This window comes from Schistocerca serialis, chromosome 6 (genome assembly GCF_023864345.2).
Source record: "Schistocerca serialis cubense isolate TAMUIC-IGC-003099 chromosome 6, iqSchSeri2.2, whole genome shotgun sequence".
In the NCBI taxonomy this organism is placed as follows: domain Eukaryota; kingdom Metazoa; phylum Arthropoda; class Insecta; order Orthoptera; family Acrididae; genus Schistocerca; species Schistocerca serialis.
Genome location: NC_064643.1, coordinates 525,697,304 through 525,716,942, shown reverse-complemented (window position 1 = coordinate 525,716,942; position 19,639 = coordinate 525,697,304). Strand labels below are relative to the sequence as shown.

Sequence of the window (19,639 nt, the reverse complement as noted above, 5' to 3'; positions counted from 1 at the left end):
TTTTTGTTGCTTGGCAGTGACGGAATGCACAGCTGACTGCATGCTTTATCAGCGCATCATGTAGACATGTTAACACATGATGATGTAACAATGGTGGTGGTTACCATGTCATGTGTGTCATCATCACCCATATGCCTTTGGATGTTAAATGGATCGCCATGCCTCAAATTCCTCTGCATCATGGAATTCCATCTTCAGAGAAATTTGGTCCCTGGATTTTTCATGGTGCTGCTCCGATGAAACCTAGCTGTGAAGGTGCTAGAACAGACACTCAGTTATATTTAGGAATGACAAGAGTCTATATTCAATGGCTGGTTCCAAAAGCTACATACATGTGCTGTGAAAAAGACACTAAATTAGCTTACACATTTATACACTTGGTCTCCAATTGTTACTGTTGTTGATACTCTTAAGCTCATTTTAACTATTTAAACTTCCCTGTGACATCACTGGTTGATATTAGTCAGTAAAACACTGACAGTCATGGCATTAGTGTCAAATTCACTCGACTGTAACAGCAGTGCCAGTATATGGTCATGGGGATAATGTTAATTTGACTGCATTTGTGGGATTTCTTCTTCATCTACAACCTTGAAATCTGCACACCATATTTTTGAGGATATCAGCAGCTATTTGCATGCTTCCATAAGTATTAGCATTCACCAGTACAGAAGCACTCAGACACTGAATTATATAGAGAGGGACATGTGATAGTAACCCAATCAGTAATAACTTTGAAGAGACTGGATCTGCCCTCAAGAAGAAACCAACAGGACGACCAAGAAGTGTGCATTCTCACATGAACATTGATATTGTAAACGAGCCTGTCTTACGGATCCCACGGCATTCAATTCATAAAAAAGCAGCAGCGGTTGGAATGTCCTGGGAGTGTGTTCACAGAATTCTTCATCTTAATTTAAAATTTCACCCATACAAACTACGAATGGTGCAACAATTGAAGGACAACACTTACTAGTTACGATTAGTATTTTGTCAACAAATGATAACAAAATAAACAATGACGATGAATTTCTAAACAAGTTTTGGATGTCAGATAAGGCACATTTTCATCTCACAGGTTATGTGAATAAACAGAACTACTGTTACTGGGCAAATACAAATCCTAATGACGTTCATGAGCGCCCTTTACATGCTAGAAAAGTGACAGTATGCTGCGATGTTTCCATCATATGGGAAGATCGGACCATATTGTTTCGCAAATTAATAGCGAAACACAATAACCGCCAATGTCGATCGTTATGTGGAAATGTTACAGACTTTCATTACACCTGCATTGAACAATTTTCCAAATGCTCAAGAAGCCTGGTTTCCACAGGACGGAGCATGGTAACAAATGGCATATGTGCAAGAATTTTTTGGCAACCAGGTGATCTCACGATTCAGTAACATTCCCTGGCCCCCTAGATCGCCAGATTTAACCGCTTGTGATATTTTTCCTGTGGGGCTACCTCAAGAGCAAAGCATACACAACTCGATCAAGAACCCTGAATGAGTTAAAACAGAGAATTTGGGATGCAATTCACAGTATCCCAGCTGAGATGTTGCAATGGTCCATGAGGAATCGCAACAGCTGATTTCACTAATGTATTCGTACTGGAGGATGCCATCTAAAGGACGTACTTTTAAAAAAATGATAAATGCCATCAATGTTTCATAAATGGCAGAGTTGTAAGGTTTCAATTACGATGAAAGCAATTTCTTTACTTCATCACCTCTAGTTTTATTGGATTGTGGAAATGATCCTGTTTTTCTGTGTCATCCTATACTTAGCACTTTATCACTTATTTCCTCCCCATATTACACGATTTTCTTAGTTCTCTCATTCTCACAATTTTGGTCTCTTCCTAGATTATTACATGTTAGACTTTTTTCAGCACTTATCCAAGATAGAAACATAAAGGAAGAAAAAGCTCTGCATACATTTCAGGCACTCTGTGGATGTTACCTCACACATGTAGAGAATTCAGAAAGTAAGTCACACATGTCGTCCTACGCTAAGGCCATTGTGCAGCAAGAGAGTTGCAGTGTCTGAAGAGTTGTGGCAACACGCTCTCTGCAGACTTCACACAACTTGTGGCAAGGCAGGCAAGCTAGCTGCCTGTGAAATTCTGCTGCCAGGGCCAATACGGTACAATACGTAAGATACGGAAAAGAGCCATCGTGGTACAACAACCAAGTTAGAAAACTGCTGTGAAAGCAAAGGGAACTTCACAGCAAACATAAACATAGCCAAAGCCTTGCAGACAAACAAAAATTATGCAAAGCGAAATGTAGTGTGAGGAGGGCTATGCGAGAGGCGTTCAATGAGTTCGAAAGTACAGTTCTATGTACTGACTTGGCAGAAAATCCTAAGAAATTTTGGTCCTATGTAAAAGCAGTAGGTGGATCAAAACAAAATGTCCAGACACTCTGTCACCAAAATGGTACTGAAACAGAGGATGACAGACTAAAGGCCGAAATACTAAATGTCTTTTTCCAAAGCTGTTTCACAGAGGAAGACTGCACTGTAGTTCCTTCTCTAGATTGTCGCACAGATGAAAAAATGGTAGATATCGAAATAGATGACAGAGGGATAGAAAAACAATTAAAATCGCTCAAAAGAGGAAAGGCCACTGGATCTGATGGGATACCAGTTCGAATTTACACAGAGTACACAAAGGAACTTGCCCCCCTTCTTGCAGCGGTGTACTGTAGGTCTCTAGAAGAGCATAGCATTCCAAAGGATTGGAAAAGGGCACAGGTCATCCCCGTTTTCAAGAAGGGACGTCAAACAGATGTGCAGAACTATAGACCTATATCTCTAACGTCAATCAGTTGTAGAATTTTGGAACACGTATTATGTTCGAGTATAATGACTTTTCTGGAGACTAGAAATCTACTCTGTAGGAATCAGCATGGGTTTCGAAAAAGACGATCGTGTGAAACCCAGCTCGCACTATTTGCCCACGAGACTCAGAGGGCCATAGACACGGGTTCCAGGTAGATGCCGTGTTTCTTGACTTCCGCAAGGCATTCAATACAGTTCCCCACAGTCATTTAATGAACAAAGTAAGAGCATATGGACTATCGGACCAATTGTGTGATTGGATTGAAGAGTTCCTAGATAACAGAATGCAGCATGTCATTCTCAATGGAGAGAAGTCTTCCAAAGTAAGAGTGATTTCAGGTGTGCCGCAGGGGAGTGTCGTAGGACTGTTGCTATTAACAATATATGTAAATGACCTTGTGGATAACATCGGAAGTTCACTGAGGCTTTTTGCGGATGATGCTGTAGCATATCGAGAGGTTGTAACAATGGAAAATTGCACCGAAATGCAGGAGGATCTGCAACGAAATGACGCATGGTGCAGGGAATGGCAATTGAATCTCAATGTAGAGAAGTGTAATGTGCTGCGAATACATAGAAAGAAAGATCCTTTATCATTTAGCTACAGTATATCAGGTCAGTAACTGGAAGCAGTTAATTCCATAAATTATCCGGGAGTAGGCATTAGGAGTGATTTAAAATGGAATGATCATATAAAGTTGATCGTCGGTAAAGCAGATGCCAGACTGAGATTCATTGGAAGAATCCTAAGCAAATGCAATCCGAAAACAAAGGAAGTAGGTTACAGTACACTTGTTCGCCCACTGCTTGAATATTGCTCACCAGTGTGGGATCCGTACCAGATAGGGTTGATAGAGGAGATAGAGAAGATCGAACGGAGAGCAGCGCGCTTCGTTACAGGATCATTTAGTAATCACGAAAGTGTTACGGAGAAGATTGATAAACTCCAGTGGATGACTCTGCAGGAGAGATGCTCAGTAGCTTGGTACGGGCTTTTGTTGAAGTTTCGAGAACATACCTTCACTGAGGAGTCAAGCAGTATATTGCTTCCTCCTACGTATATCTCGAGAAGAGACCACGAGGATAAAATCAGAGAGATTAGAGCCCACACAGAGGCATACCGACAATCTTTCTTTCCACGAACAATACGAGACTGGAATAGAAGGGAGAACCGATAGAGGTACTCAAAGTACCCTCTGCCATACACCGTCAGGTGGCTTGCAGAGTATGGATGTAGATGTAGACCCCAGTCCGCTGCACTGGCAAGCTAAATTACATCACACCAAGGTCTCTCACTGCACTGCCTTGGTTCCCTACATGACCGAAGGTGGGGCCTGGTCATAACAACATTGGGCAGAGCCCCTGTAAATACTCACCGTCCAGACCTAGTTATATCTTGTCTTTAACTTTTACTGGTACCAAGATATACTCCATGCCAGCCGATGGTACCATCTGGGTCAACCAACTTTGTTTATGTCTGGCCATTTCATCCCTTAGTTGCTAGTCTGCGAGCCACTGCTAGATCTGATGATCACAGGGCTTGAGCTGGGGCCACCAATGGTGCGTCACCTCCAGGGCGGCTATATCCAATCTCTGAGTACCAGAAGTTAGTCTTTGGTTCGTGGCCTGCACCCCACACACCAGACTGATTTCTGGAGCAGCCGGTATCCAGTGTACATGCACCCACTGAACACTTGGCATCAGTCCTGCACCTGCAAGGAAGCACACTGATGCTGCCACTTCACTGAGACCGTGATCCTACCTGGTGACCATGCCCTGTTATGGCCAAGTACACCACCTTGTGCTACACTGAGATATCTACTGCTGCCTGTACATCAATGCAAGGCATTGTGTTGCCTCCTTCAGCCACTGTACCAGTGTCTTATTAAATAAATAAAGTATTTTCAACTGAGCTTTACTGTTCCACGACTGCTGTGTTGTTGATGTTATACAAGTAATCGTCCTGCACATGGCATTCTGGGTTAAGGGACATCATCCTAGCACCCAGGATTTGCACTATCCACCCCTATACATAAGTGTCAGAGGAGAGCCAGTGACAATGAGTAATGTCATAGCTCAGCGTTCAGTATCATCATCTCAACTGGGTGAGTGTGCACAAATTGTGTTTTGAATTATTTGCATTTGAGTGGTTGACAATGGTGAAACAATTGGTTTGGAGAGTCAGTTTGGAGGTTCAATTTGTGAAAGTGGACTCGAGCAGTAATTTGAATGAATTTAAGGAGCATACTAAAGAGTGCCACCATCAGGTTTGCACCCAGATGGGTTTGTGGGCAGTGTAATTTCTTGGGGCACAGAGCTTCAAGTGCTCAGTCTTCAGCAGTGAACTGATTTAAATGTAGAATGCTTGGGCATTACGCCACAGAATGTGCATAGTTAGCAGGCAGGCATAACAACTAGAAGTATTTGTAGTCAATACTACTGTAACCATCATATTCTTAAATATTTCCCTGTGACAGTTTTCCTATGACTTTACAAGGAGCAAACCAGGGGAAGAAGAGGTTACAACTATGGAGCTAGTTCAGACCATACTAAAAGAAGTAACTCAAATGCGGGCAGATACCATGGACTTGCAGCAGCAGGAGGATACTGCAGTTGAGGATGGATTCTTGTCCAGTATGTTAGTACCTATCCTAGATACAACTACCACTACCCTAGAGTCTCCTTTTTCAAGTAAAGCAGGGGAGGATGGGGTAGCATTTATGGACAAGTTGTTGATAGCTGCACAGCTGGATGGCTGGTCAGAAGAGTAATTGTAGCATATGGCCAAATTACTTTTTGTGTGAGATGCGAAAATGTGTGTTATGAGAAGTGAGAAATGCTCAAGACACTGTAAATTCTGTAGAAAGGCCCATTAAAGGGTTAATTATAGGAGGAATACTGGTAGTAGATATTAAACGGAGCAGTTGAGCAGTATATCAGTAAGACAAGGTGAGTCAATTGAGAGTTTCATAGGCACAATTAGTAAGCTTAATGTGAATGTATATGAACTGACAAACATTATGTATTGAGGAAGATATGGCCTGAGTTTTTGAAAGACTTAGCAAGAGCAATAGCATTGGCAACAGCACTACATGAGATAGAGGCAGTGACCCGAGTCCACTACAAAAGGCGGATTATTTTTGCTGATGTCAAACATTACTGATGTGATTGATCAGGCCACAAATGGTGAGATTGCTATCAGCTGCAGTGTAGGAAATGTGGAAAACTGGGGCATCTGGATGGTTGAAGACAAAATGTGGGGCATAATAGAAAGGCACAGAATAGGAATTACAACAGCAATGGGGGCTCCCGGACCACTGAGCGGTGCTCCCAGCTATGTGTGCAGAGGTAGGATTTCGCTGAACTGGCTTAGTGGATGGAAGGAAACCCAAGTTTTTATTCAACACAGGTGCACAAAGGTCTGTGGAAAGTTTGAGTCTCATAGGAAAGAGGTGATTATGATAACCACAATGTAAGTTATATGGGGTTGGGGGGGTAGGGATGGGCATTCACTGGGAGCAGCAGCAGCATTGAGTTTTCCGCTAGTGGCAAAGCATTTCTGAGGATGCATGGAAATTTTGCCTTGTACAGGCCATGGTTACTGTACAATCTTAGGGTGTACGAGTCAGTATTATTAAGGAAAGTACCAGTCCTTTGGGAATACCAGTGAAATTTGTACCAAAACCAGTAAGGATGGAACCAATGCTTATAATGTTTGCTGTGATTGCAGACACCTTAATAGTCGTATGGTTACAGTGCTTATCCAATCCAAAATATAATGGTGATTTTAGACCATTTGGGTCAGTGCAGATACTTTTTCACCATGGATCTGTGGAGTGGCTACAATCAATTACAAGTAGCACTACATGATGAGCTGGAAATGGCATTTATGGTTCCTTCAGGACACTAACAAAATTATCGTTGCCATTTAGATTAAAGGATGCACCAGCCACATTTCAATGTTTGTTATGTGGAGTTTTCTGAGGGTAAAAACTTTAACAGTGTATGGTGTATTTGTCTTTGCAAGGAATGTAGAAGAACATGTGCTGCAATTAAGAGAGGTGTTTAATAGGTTATGAGTAGTGCATTTAACTTTCAGTACAGAGAAATCCCACTTTGCACTATATTAAGTACAGTGTTTAAGCCATGTGATTACTCATGATAGAGTTCATACAGATCAAATTACTGAAGGCCATACAGGATTTTCCAGTGCCACATTTAGAGAAGGAGTTACAGTCATTCATGAGTTTAGCATATTATTATAGAAGCTTTGTCCCAGAATTTGCAGATGATTCACTCACTTATGAAAAAAGCGGTGAAATTTCATTGGACATCAGACTGCAAAGAGGTGCTCAAAAACAAAATGAATTGTTGACAATTAGCCCACTGTTCGCTTTTACAAATTATGTGAAGAAATTTGTATTGTCTTGTAATGCATGCAATCATGAGCTTGGCTGTGTATTAAGTCAAGAAGTGACCTGAGCAGAGCAATCGGTAGCCTATGCAACACGTCAGATGAATAAAGTGGAAATGGAGTATTACACTATCGAGAAGGAAATGATACATCTCACATATGGCTTATATGGTATACACTTCTGGGTTATCTGCACGGTAGAAAATTTAAGGTAATAATGGATGATGCACCATTAAAGTGGTTACTGGGGCTGAAAGATTCATCAACTAAATTAATGTGCTGGGCACTGAAGCTTAGTGAATTTGATTTTGAGAGAACCAATTTACCTGGCAAGGATCACGGGAAGGCACGTGGCTCCCGTAGGAAGATCTGCATGTTATGTAGAGTAGGTCACACCATCAAAGAGTGTCAGAAAGTGCAAGCAGCTGATGAGCACTTTAAACTATATGCAACACAGCCACGGGTCATTGTGCACAATATGCAAGAAAATGAAACTCGGCCCTTGTGTTCTGGTTCCAGTCATGATGCGGTGTGAGGAAGTATTGAGACAGGCACATGATCATGTGTTATCAAGCCACAAGAGATTGAAGAAACACAGAACTACGCATGGTCAAACTGTTCTGATGATGTACCTGCAAACAGGATGTGGAACAATATGTGAAGAACAGTTTATTGTATGCACAACAGTTTGAACTAAGCCATCAGCATATTCCACTGAAAAGATAAGAGGCTAATAAGCAATTTGAATCAATTAGAATGGTTGGCCCTTTTGCACAAATGCTGGAGGGAATCATTACAGATAACTTTTTGCAATTGATGGGAATGCCATTGACCCCAAATCAGCAAGCAAACACTGTGGTTTATCCAATGGTAAATAATTTGGTCTTTAAGTTCAGTGTTCCAGAGACATTAATTGTGGATAAGGGTATCAATTTTATGTCAGAACTGATAAACAGTTTTGTCATTTACTGCATATTCGTAAGTAATGCACAAGTGCATGCACTCACAAGAGAATGGAAGAACAGAATGAGTTCATTGGAAATAGGGAAGGTATTAAGTTGTTATGTGAATAGTCACAATAATGACTGAGATACCCTATGGCCATGTTGTTGAATTAAATAATTTTAAGGTTCACAAAAGTAAAGATCTATCATCATACATGATAGCATAAGGCCAAAAAGTGAAATCACCATTTGAGGTAGTCACACCTAAAATAGGCAGGAATGGAGAAGGGGTGTGAAATTTCATAAGAGCTTTATGAGAAATATGGAAGCACTTAGAAAAGAAAACCAATATAAAAGCCCTTGAACATCAGAAAAGAAGGGGGCAGTAGAATGAGACCTTTACTCAAATATCATGTAGGACAATGGGAGTTGTTAATAATCTCAGAGAGAGCAAAAAATTTGCTTGAAATGCAATCAGTGGTTATAAGTTTTAGATGAACTTCAGTCTTGTAGTGTGTTAATTGCTATTTGGGTTAGTGAAGTAATTTGGGAGTATGTTCTGTTTTGTGATAAACTGTGAAAATGGTGTTTGTTTATTGTGTATTGATTATGGTCCACATTTTGGTATGTTCAACAGTGGTGGACATAAATGCTAGATATGAGTGCCAAGCGCTTTACTTGTATCCTGTAAAATGGGGGGCTTTGGGTAAATTCATTCATATTACTATGAAGGAAATTTTGCTCACCACACTAGACATGAAAAAGCCACGAGTTGTTATCAGCAGACTAGCTACAGCGATTTCTGAGAGTTCACATTACAGTATGCCCTTCGATGGCAGTCCCAACTGTGACAGGGATGTGTGAGATAAAGTTGTTTCTAGGGGGAGACAGATCCAGAAGGGTACTCACGGGACATCCTCGCAACACATCCTTCTCTTGCAAAAGGCAAGACCTCACTGCGTATACTCAGTATATGCCCCAGTTTTCGTTATCACCACTTGCTATTAGCAGGGATGTTCAAAGGAAACAGAACTGCTGCACAGTGGGATACTACTGAATGGTACAAAGTTCAACATCTCATGACTGATGTTTTGGTTTCTAGCATCAATAACAGGGACTATGGCTCCAGACCTAACATATCCACTACTGTATTTGCCAGATAATCTTTTTGAAGCACTACCCACTAGGAATTTGAGCTTGACCTTCCTGGGTAATACCTTAAATTACACCTTACTCAGTTCTCTTGACAAGCTCATAGCCATAAAGGAGTGTCACATTAGCATAGAACTATGTACCAGTGTATTCAGCAGTATCACTGGAGATACCAGCACAAGACCTTTTTTTGAGTCATCAGTCTTTTGACTGGTTTGATGCAGCCAGCCACGAATTCCTCTCTTGTGCCAACTTCTTCACTTCAGAGTAGCACTTTCAGACTACATCCATAGTTATTTGTTGCATAGCCTATATCAAAATTTGTCTTCCTCTACAGGCTTTAACCTCTACAGCTTCCTCTAGAACCGTGGAAGTCATTCCCTGGTCTTAACATGTCATATCATCCTGTCCGTTCTTCTTGTCAATGTTTTTCATACGTTCCTTTCTTTGCCAATTCTGAGGAAAACCTTCTTATTCCTTACTTTAACAGTCTACCTAATTTTCAACATTCTTCTGTAGCACTACACCTCAAATAATTCAATTTTCTTCGATCCAGGTTTTCCTACAGTCCACAATTCACTACCGTATAATCTGTGCTCCTCACATTAAGGCCTATGTTTGCTACTAGCAGACTTCTTTTGACCAGGAATGCCCTCTTTGCCTGTGCCAGTCTGCTTTTTATGCCCTTCTTGATTTGTCTGTCATTGATTATTTTGCTACAAAAGTAGCCAAATTCCTTAACCTTGTCTACTTTGTGATCACCAATTTTGATGTTAGCTTTCTCCTACTCTCATTTCATTCACCTTTCTTCAGTTTACTCTCAATCCATAATCTGTACTCATGAGATTCTTTATTACATTCAACAGTTCTTTTAATTCTTCATCACTTTCACTGAGATAGCAATATCATCAGTGAATCTTATCACTGATATCCTGTCACCATGAATTTTAAGCCCAGTGTCATTGCTTCTTCAACATATTGACTGAACAGTAGGCACAAAAAACTTCATTCCTGTCTTACCCCTTTTTAATCTATACAGTTTGTTCTAGGTCTTCCAATCTTACTATCCCCTCTTGATTCTTGTACATACTGTACATTACTTGGTCTTTGCCTATAGCATACTTCTATTTTTCTCATAATTTTGAACATCTTGCACAATTTAACATTGACAAATGCTTTTTCCATATCAACAAGTCCTATGAACGTGTTTTGATCTTTCTTCAGTCTTGCTTCCATTATCAAGCACAACAGCAGGATTGCCTCTCTGGTGAATTTACCTTTCTGAACACCAAACTGATCATCATGTAACAGTTCCTCAATTTTCTTTTCCATTCTTATGTACATTATTCTTGTGAGCAACTTGGATGCACGAGTTATTAAGCTGATTGTGCAACGGTTCTCAAACTTGGCTACTCATGCTAGCTTCTGAACTGAATGGATGATAGTTTACCATATATCTGATGGTTATGTTACAAGTCTCATAGATTCTAAACATCTTGCGAGCCTCATAAGTTCTACACATCAACTTGAATAATTGTTTGGATGCCACTTCCTCCAATGAGCATATGGAATGGTATCTATCACTTCTTCCTTATTTAAGCTGAAGTCTTCCAAAGGCTCTTAAATTCTGACTATTACTGGATCCCATCTCTCTTCCATATCAACTCCAATTTCTTCTTCTATTGCATCATCAGGCAATTCCTCCACCTGTAGAGGCTTTCAATTTACTCTTTCCATCTATCCACTCTCTCTTCTGAATTTAACAGTGTAATTCTCATTGCACTTTGCTACACTACATGAAGATTGTTTTGATTTCTGTATATGCCAAGTCAGTCCTTCTGACAATCATTTCTGTTTTGAATTCACATTTTTCCTGCAGTCATCTTGCCTTGGCTTCCCTGAACTTCCCATTTATTTAATTCCTAATTGATTTATACTGCTGTATTCCTTTATTTACCTGAAAGTTTTTGTACTTCCTTGTTTGGTCAATCAACTGATGTATTTCATTTGTCATCCAAAGTTTCTTAGCAGTTATCTCCCTAGTACCCATGTTTGCATTTCCAACACCTGTGATTGCTCTTTTTGCAGACATCCACTCCTCTTCAACTGAACTACCTACTGTACTTACTGCAGTATCCACATCTTTAGCTCCTCTTCAACTGAGCTACCTACTGTGATATTTCTTGCTGCAATACCCACATCTTTATCTAACTTCAAACGTATCTCATTATTCCTTTAGTACTTTAGTGTTGCACTTCCTTCCATACTGATTCTTCCATGTAATTCTCTTTAACTCCAGCCTACTCTTCATCGTAACTAATTGTGATCTGAGTCTGTTTTTGCTCCTGGGTATGCCTTACAATCCAATATCTGATTTTGGAATCTGTGTCGGACCACAATTAACCCAAATGGAAATTCTGATTATCATATTTTCATCTCCCTTCACATACTGACTCACCCATTCAATATCCTCATATATCTTATCTATCTCTCCACCTTCTGCTTGTGGTACTGGTGCTGTACCTGAACAATTGCTGTCAGCTTGGATTGCTGTTGAATCTGACAGAGCAACCCCATCACTTAACTGTTCACAGTAACTCTTCTCCGCCTTACCTTCCCATTCATAACAAATCCTACTCCCGTTACAGCAGTTTTTCTGCTGCTGTTGACATTACTCGAATCCATCTGACCAGAAATCCTTATCTTCGTTCCATATCACTTTAAAGCCCCATTATATCTAAGACAGATTTTGCATGCTCCTTTTCAGATTTTCTAGCTTCTCTACCACCCTCAAATTTCTGACATTCCACACTCTGACTCAGAGTATTACTTTTTCATTGGTTATTCCGTCTTTTCCTCATAGTCACCTCCCTCTTGGCAGTCCCCTCTCGGAGAAGTGAATGGGGGACTAATCCAAAATCTTTTGCCAATTACAGTCCGCATGTCCTGCAGATACAAATTATATCTTTAATGCAACGGTTTCCATTACCTTCGCTGCATCTCCATGTCATTAATCATTTCCAATTCCTCCACCTTTTATGGACAATTTTGCACCTCAAGGGCAAGAGAGTGCCCTAGACCTCTGTCCACTCCCCCCTCCCTCTTTGATAAGGTCGTTGGCAAAATGAAGGTGACTTCTTATGCGAGAAGTCTTCAGTCACCACTGCTGATGAATTTCATTCAAAATTGAAACAGTGGCTGGATTCGAACCAGGGACCAAGGATATATTGACTACTCATCAAAAATACTACCCTGAGACCATGGGCTAAGGATCATAGTGACCAGAATTTCATCTTTAGGTATCATCTTAATCCTGGTCCTCACCTGAGCAGTGTATGTCTATCTATGGTGGAAAACCCCACGCTGCCGAACTATCAGTCCCTCACATACTGACTGAGTCAGTAAGACATTAGTAGCAGAGAATGTACCAGCCTCTATAGACAGAGTTGCAGAGTGTATTAAGGATAAAAGGCAACAAGTGTGGGAGTTTTAAATAAGAGTATAAATTAATGCAAACAGTATTATGTTATTTTCTGTGATTTGCCGATTTAGTAGTCTGGGATTTTCTGGACAAAATCTTTTCTAATGGGAGGAGGAAGGTTGCAGCTACTCTGCTCTGTGCAGGCTTCACAACTTGTGTTGAGGCAGGCAAGCTACCTTCCTGTGAAATTCTGCTCTCAGGGGCAGAATATTGCTGAAGCAGCATGGTGCAAGACCAAGTCTGCCACAACGGTGAGCTAAATTACCTCATCCTGCAGCCTGACACTGCACTGCCTTGGTCCCCAACATGACCAAAGGTAGGGCCCACCCATAATAAAGTTAGGCAGAGCCACTATAGATACTTGCTGCTCAGACCTAGCAGTATCTCGTATTCAACTACTACCAATGCCGAGACATCCGCAACACCAGCTGATGGTCACATGGGCTAACAGCTATGTTTACACCTAGCCACTTCATCCATTACCTTCTGACATGCGAGCCATTGCTGGACCTGACTGTTTTAGCCACTACTGGAGTCACCTCCAGGGCAACTCCATCTGGTCTTTGGGCACCTTCAAGTATTCCTCCCAACTTACTGACTGCTGGAGCAGCTGGCAATCTAGCACACATCCACATGCTGCTTGGAAAATGCCTGACATCATTCCTGGATCAGCAAGGCAGCATACAGACACCATCAATTTGCTGAGCTGGCACTCCAGGCTGGCAGTCACGCACTGTCAGGGCCAAGTAAGCTGTCTTGTTCCTGTGCTGAGGTAGACACTGCTGCCTGTGGATCAACAGATGCCATGAAGTCAATGCCTTCGACCACGGTAAAAGTGTCTAATTAAATGAAGAATATATTATTTGACTGAGCTCGATTCTATGACTGCTGAGTTACTGGTGTTACAGAACCCATTGTGCTGCACACACCATCCTGCATTAAGAGATGGGCACCCTGGCAATTAAGGACGGTCCACATCATCCACCCCACCACAGCAGAGTGCACATTTCGGGCTTCCTACACAGAGTTCTGCTGCAGTACAGAGTTAGTACTTCGAAGTTAAGATATGTGAGAGAGTACCAGTCTTTGAGCAATGCGTCTAAACTGCACATAGATTCACTGTATAGTTCCAGCAGTATATGGACCAAATTCAATGTTGTATTCCACTGAAGTGAAATGGTGCCAACAATTTTATCAAGGCTGCAGACATAGGTAATGTTGAATGGGAAGGAAGGCCTCTGACATCAACATCAGCCACAGATTATAATGTCTGATGTCCAGACATCAAGCTGAAAGAACATGGGGGAGGGAGGAGAATTTTCCAACATTGAGGACATTCACAGAGCAGTTCTTGAATAGTTATTTGATCAAGGAGTGGATTTTTGTAGTTGAAGACAGAGACACGGGGGAAACAGTGTCACATATCTGTGTCATTTTGAAGTGCAGTGCAGCATCCAGTAATTTACTTGGCGGCCATAATAATGAGTAACTTACTTTTTGAAGCCCCCTCTGTCTGCTAGAGATCCCTGGAGGACTCAGACCTATATTTAGTATAACAACTTCATCTTTCCCAGATTTAGTCCAAATTCATCTACATTTCTTTGCAACCTTGCTTACCTTGTTTTAGCCAAGCACTTTCACTACACTGCCCAGCACAATGCCCTTTTTGTAGACACATCCAGCACACCACATCATGGAACCTGATATATGGTATATGACCTGGTATGTTACACTGAGTGCAAATATCAAGTTTCATGGGTTCATTCCTCGGATAATTTTCTGTAACTACAATCACAACTATTCTCATTGTAAGTGCTTGCAGTACATCAGCACAAGGAAAGCGGACAGATACAAAACAGGAACATAAGAAACAAAGTACCCATGAGAAGATACAGTACGCACACACTGCCATTTACCTGCCAACGGCTGCAGGTGCTGCCTCTGGCTTCACCTACCACCTGCAGGATCCCGAGACCTGTTGATCCAACACCCTGACTGTAAAGGTAACTGCATCTGCTAAGCTTTCTAGTACCATTTATAATGATCTCAGAAGGCTACAAACTGTCTACATTTGCACCATTCCACTTCTGTCGAAAAAGTAATGTACTCAAGAGTAGCCGGACAGTTGGGTAGTGGGAACAATTTACTTAACATATAGAAGGGTTGCTTGACTGTGAATGCTATTTTTACAGTCACTCACAAAATAGTACAAGCTTTAAATAATAGTATATCACCTGTTGGTATTTTGCGTGATCTTTCCAAGCCATTTAATTGTGTAGATCACGATGCTCTCTAAGAAAAACTCAAACTGTATGGAACTGATAGTATTACACCCAGCTGGTTTCAATCATACTTAACAAATAGAACATGAAGAGTTTTGCTGAATGTCTCAGACAGTGTCGGAAAGGTAGAGCTGGTCGTTGTGGCCGAGTGGTTCTAGGCGCTTCAATCTGGAAACGTGCAACCGCTACAGTCGCAGGTTTGAATTCTGCCTAGGGCATGGATGTGTGTGATGTCCTTAGTTTAGTTACATTTAAGTAGTTCTAAGTTCTAGGGGACTGATGACCTCAGATGTTAGGTCCCAAAGAGCTCAGAGCCATTTGAAAGGTAGAAAATTTTAGTGACTTGGGGGGGGGGGGGGGGGGGGGGGGTGGAGGGGATCACAAAGGGTTCAATTTTGGGTCCACTCCTATTATTTTTTATACATGAGAATGACCTTCCACTTGAAAATTGGTACTTTTTGCAGATTACAATAAATTTCATAGAGAGAAAGCAACAAAAGAGTTGGTAAATGCCATTTTCCAAAGAATTATTAAATGGTTTACTGAAGGTTTTCTGAAAATGGACCCTACTTAAATTCTGAAAACACACTACATTCAGTTCTACACAACAAAAACATTCATACCAAAAACTGATGTAGCACATGAGCAGAAATCAGTAAATAAGGTAGAATTCTCCAAACTTTTGGGTGTACATAACTGATGAAAACTTGAACTGGAAGAAGAAGCTTCTCAAACAATTAAATTCAGTTACTTTTGCTCTCTGTTCAGTCACTAATCTTCGAAACAAATGTATCAACCTCCTGACATATTTTGCATATTTCCAATATTGTCACACAGAATAATTGTCGGGGTGCATCATTACTCAGAAAGAAAGTATTGATTGCACAAAAGTGAGCAGTAGGATAAATATGTGGTTTTCACTCACAGACATCATGCAGGTACCTCTTCAAGCAGCTAGGCATTTTAACAGTGCCACCTCAATACAAATACATTCACTAATTAAATTCATCGTAACTAATCCATCACAATTTGAGAAGAACATGATGTACATACTTACAATGACCTTTATTATCCATTAGTAAGGCTATCAGTGGCACAAAAAGGGTTCAATATGCAGCAACAAAATTTTTTAATCAGTAGCCCAACAACATAAAATATCTGACATATTTAAGACCTGCTTTGCTACCCCTAATATAAAATCATTTCTCCTGGACAACTTCTTCTGTTCCATTAATGAATTTCTACTGGTAGCCAGTAATAGTAATACTGATAGTAATAATAACAATAGACATAGTCCATATCAATTCAGGCAGGCTAGGAAAAAATCTTACCTTCATAGTCTCGGATGTTATTGAATTTAGCATAAGTTAAAAAGAAGGACTAAGTAAGGAACATGTATTTTTTTTTTGTTTTCTCTAAAAAAATTCTGCTCCAAGATACAGCCCTCCAAAGATGACATGACAATGCGCATACCATTTTGAAGATGTGAATTTTGGAAAAAATTTTAAAATGCCATATCTCTGGAACAACTCTAGATTTTTTTTATTATTATTATTTGAAAGATAATTGCTTTATGGTTACAAAGAAATCCTCCATTTGGACTTATCTGTCAAAGTTATTATACTATAGCATTCTGAACTTTTTAAATTATGGAATTTTTTTTTCAAAAATGCCGATTCATAAAATTTTGATTTTTTCTGTTGATTATACCATATAATTCTACAACCCCTGAAAAGGAGAGCTTCCACTTTTAGGCTGAACAGCTTTTATAAACAACTGAAATTTTTGCCATACATAAAACCTGTTTTGTTACCACATTATCACATAACAGGCTCATAAAAATCAAAACCTAGCCTTATTTAACATATTTTAGTTTTGAAAGATGAGTAAGAGACTAATTTTTCAAGCATTTTAAATGGTTCCAAAATGCATGTGAAAGGTCCAAAGACTTGAAGGTTTCAATTTGTACAACTTCTGTGCACTCTGTTTTGTACTGAAATTAGCCAGTCAATGAACTAAAAATGTGTTCCACAGCTTCAGTATCTTCCTTTGATATAGAGTGATGCCTTCTTGTTGAACTGGAGTGCTTACAATCTTCCAAAACATTGTGAACAGGAAGTGAGCACTGACTGCGTTACTGCTGTCCTGGAAACCTGCAGCTGGTCCATGTGGTAGCATAAAGTTCACTACAATTTCATTTAACTCATAACTGGTGTCTATAATCTCTGCAATCCACTAGTCACAGTCATACACACATGCCACAAACATCCCCCTTCTCAGGTTGTGAATCTGAATATTATCCTGCCGTTTCTGAGATGTTGGCCAAACAAACTAAATTTCTTCTGTCTTGCTCTTTAAAGTGTGTGCAATATGAGTTTGCCCATCACTCTGAGTGTAAAAATGTGTCTTCTGAATTCCTTTCACAGGAGTAATTTGTTTGGACCATTCTTCTTTTTTCTGCTCACAGAATTCTTTGATTTTCTCTTTGGACAAAAGAATGAGGGCTGTAGATGTGTAAGATTTCACGACTCTCATAATATCCTCAGCATTCTGAGTTGAAGCAGTATTTGATCTGGAAAGATTAGGTTTTGTGGCATGGTGCTTCAGCAGGTCTCCTACACCATCACAAGGCCCCTTCCCGTGACCAGTAGCACTGGATACCCAGTCAGTTGGCACAAGCGACTTACTCAATTCAAACAGCTGGTAACGATTTTTAAAATGACTAGGATCACCATCAGAAATAATGATGATCTTCTCTGTCCCTGTTTGCAGTTGAAGAATTTGGTGCATTGCTAGCAAAGCATGTGCTGAGTCATGTCCTGTGTCATCACTTATAACTGCAACACTTGTGGTCTTGTTTTGAAAATATGTCACTCCTGTAAAAACTGAAACCTGGTCATTATGGTCATTACTTCAATGATACCCTTGTACCTCTTGTGGGAGAATTACAGACCAGTTCTCAACCAAATTACAGTGAAGCACTAAACATAGTTCTTCAGCCTGTACACACCCTTTCGCTTCTACAATGTGTTGTTGCAATTTCTTCAGGTGCTGGTGTGTCACTGCCTGCACTGACCATTTACCAAGTTCATCAATGAAATATTTTCCTCCCATGTCACATATGTAATTTCTGCAGAGTTATGTGCTATGTCTTTTCATATTATATCTCCCTTTATTAAAACATAATAAGCATATTGTTCATCATATTTACTAAATAGTTCATAGATGGTACCAAACATCAGTCAGATGCATGGTTATTACAATTTGGCTATTCCGCTATAGATATAGAGGGTGCTAACCTCTTTCTGCCTTACAGCCGATTTTCCTCATAAATGCGAAACAATGCCAATGCCAATAAAATTTAAAAAGGACGACTGATAGCTGAAATCTATTATTTACATGTCAATATAACAGTCGCTGCATGCAACAGCCTTCTGAATGGAAGGTAACCTGATCAAGGTATAATATGTCGTGCTCCACTAAGTTCTTCAAAGTTACCACACAAAGTTCAAAATTTGTGCAGTACACATATAAACAGGCATCTCTAGGTGGGTGTGGAACTACCCACTTAGGTCATAGTGCATAAAATTTTATCTTCCAATGTGTAAAGTTGTATAGTTGCTCTTATAAACTGCAAAAGTTTCTTTAATACTGCAAGTCATGTACCTCTTCACTTTCACAACTTTTTGACCTTCAACTGTTACAGTTATAGTGCCCCCCCCCCCCCCCCCACACACACACACACACACACTCTGGCGAGAACAGTCCCATTCATCTTTCACATAAAATGACTGCACTATTTGAACTTGAGCTGCTTCTACAGGATGACCATAATAGGGATCTGGACTTCCAAAGACTCCTTCTACAGACCTCATATTTCTTGATTTGTCAATCATGTACTTTGATACTGATGGAAAGTGATTCAAAATTGTTTTCTTTGAAAATGTCTCTGGAGTAATAGTGCAAACTTGCATCTTTTCACTGTAGGATGCACAATATTCAACAGCTGAACTGATATTTGTGAAAAATTCCTGGCAAGAGGTGCAAGAGTGCTTTGGTTCATTTTCTTCTGAAGATGGAATTTCTACTTTGAAAAGTGTGGTCAGTTTTGCTGTAGTGTATTCATCCATAGATTATGTCAAGTACTTTCCACAACAGATTGTGGAAGTGCAGTGTTTAGTGATAGTGCTCATGAACCATGTGAAAAGCAAAAGGATCTTGTAAATAAGCCAGAACAAAAAAATTTGTTGACGCAGAAAAATAAGAAATCCGACGTAAATTTAGTAAACAAACATCTGCCGACCTTATGTAGTCCCAATGGATTATCAGTTTGTGTGATAAAGAAAGAGGAAATAAACAGCGCAGTTATGCCTACATTTGGTAGCTCCAAAACAATTACAAAAATCGAAATATATTCAGACAACCAAGGGTGAAACATAGCTACTGACTTTCGTAATAAAAGCAATGTGAACTTAACTTCCATGGTGAAACCAGGTGCGAAATTCTGCACAGCAACTG

General features: G+C 40.1%; 1 protein-coding gene across 6 annotated transcripts in view; it reads right to left on the bottom strand.

Annotated features, from left to right (window-relative positions):
* Positions 1-19,639, bottom strand: part of LOC126483954 (2',5'-phosphodiesterase 12-like) — a 171,292-nt gene that overhangs the window by 131,842 nt on the left and 19,811 nt on the right. The window contains exon 1 of one of the 6 annotated variants that reach the window (XM_050107245.1): positions 105-258. The exons of the other annotated variants lie outside the window; for them this stretch is intronic. Coding sequence (XP_049963202.1) covers positions 105-160 — 56 coding nt within the window. The 5' untranslated portion in view covers positions 161-258. Of the gene's footprint in view, positions 1-104; positions 259-19,639 lie in introns of those variants that run through there. 6 annotated transcript variants of the gene reach the window in all.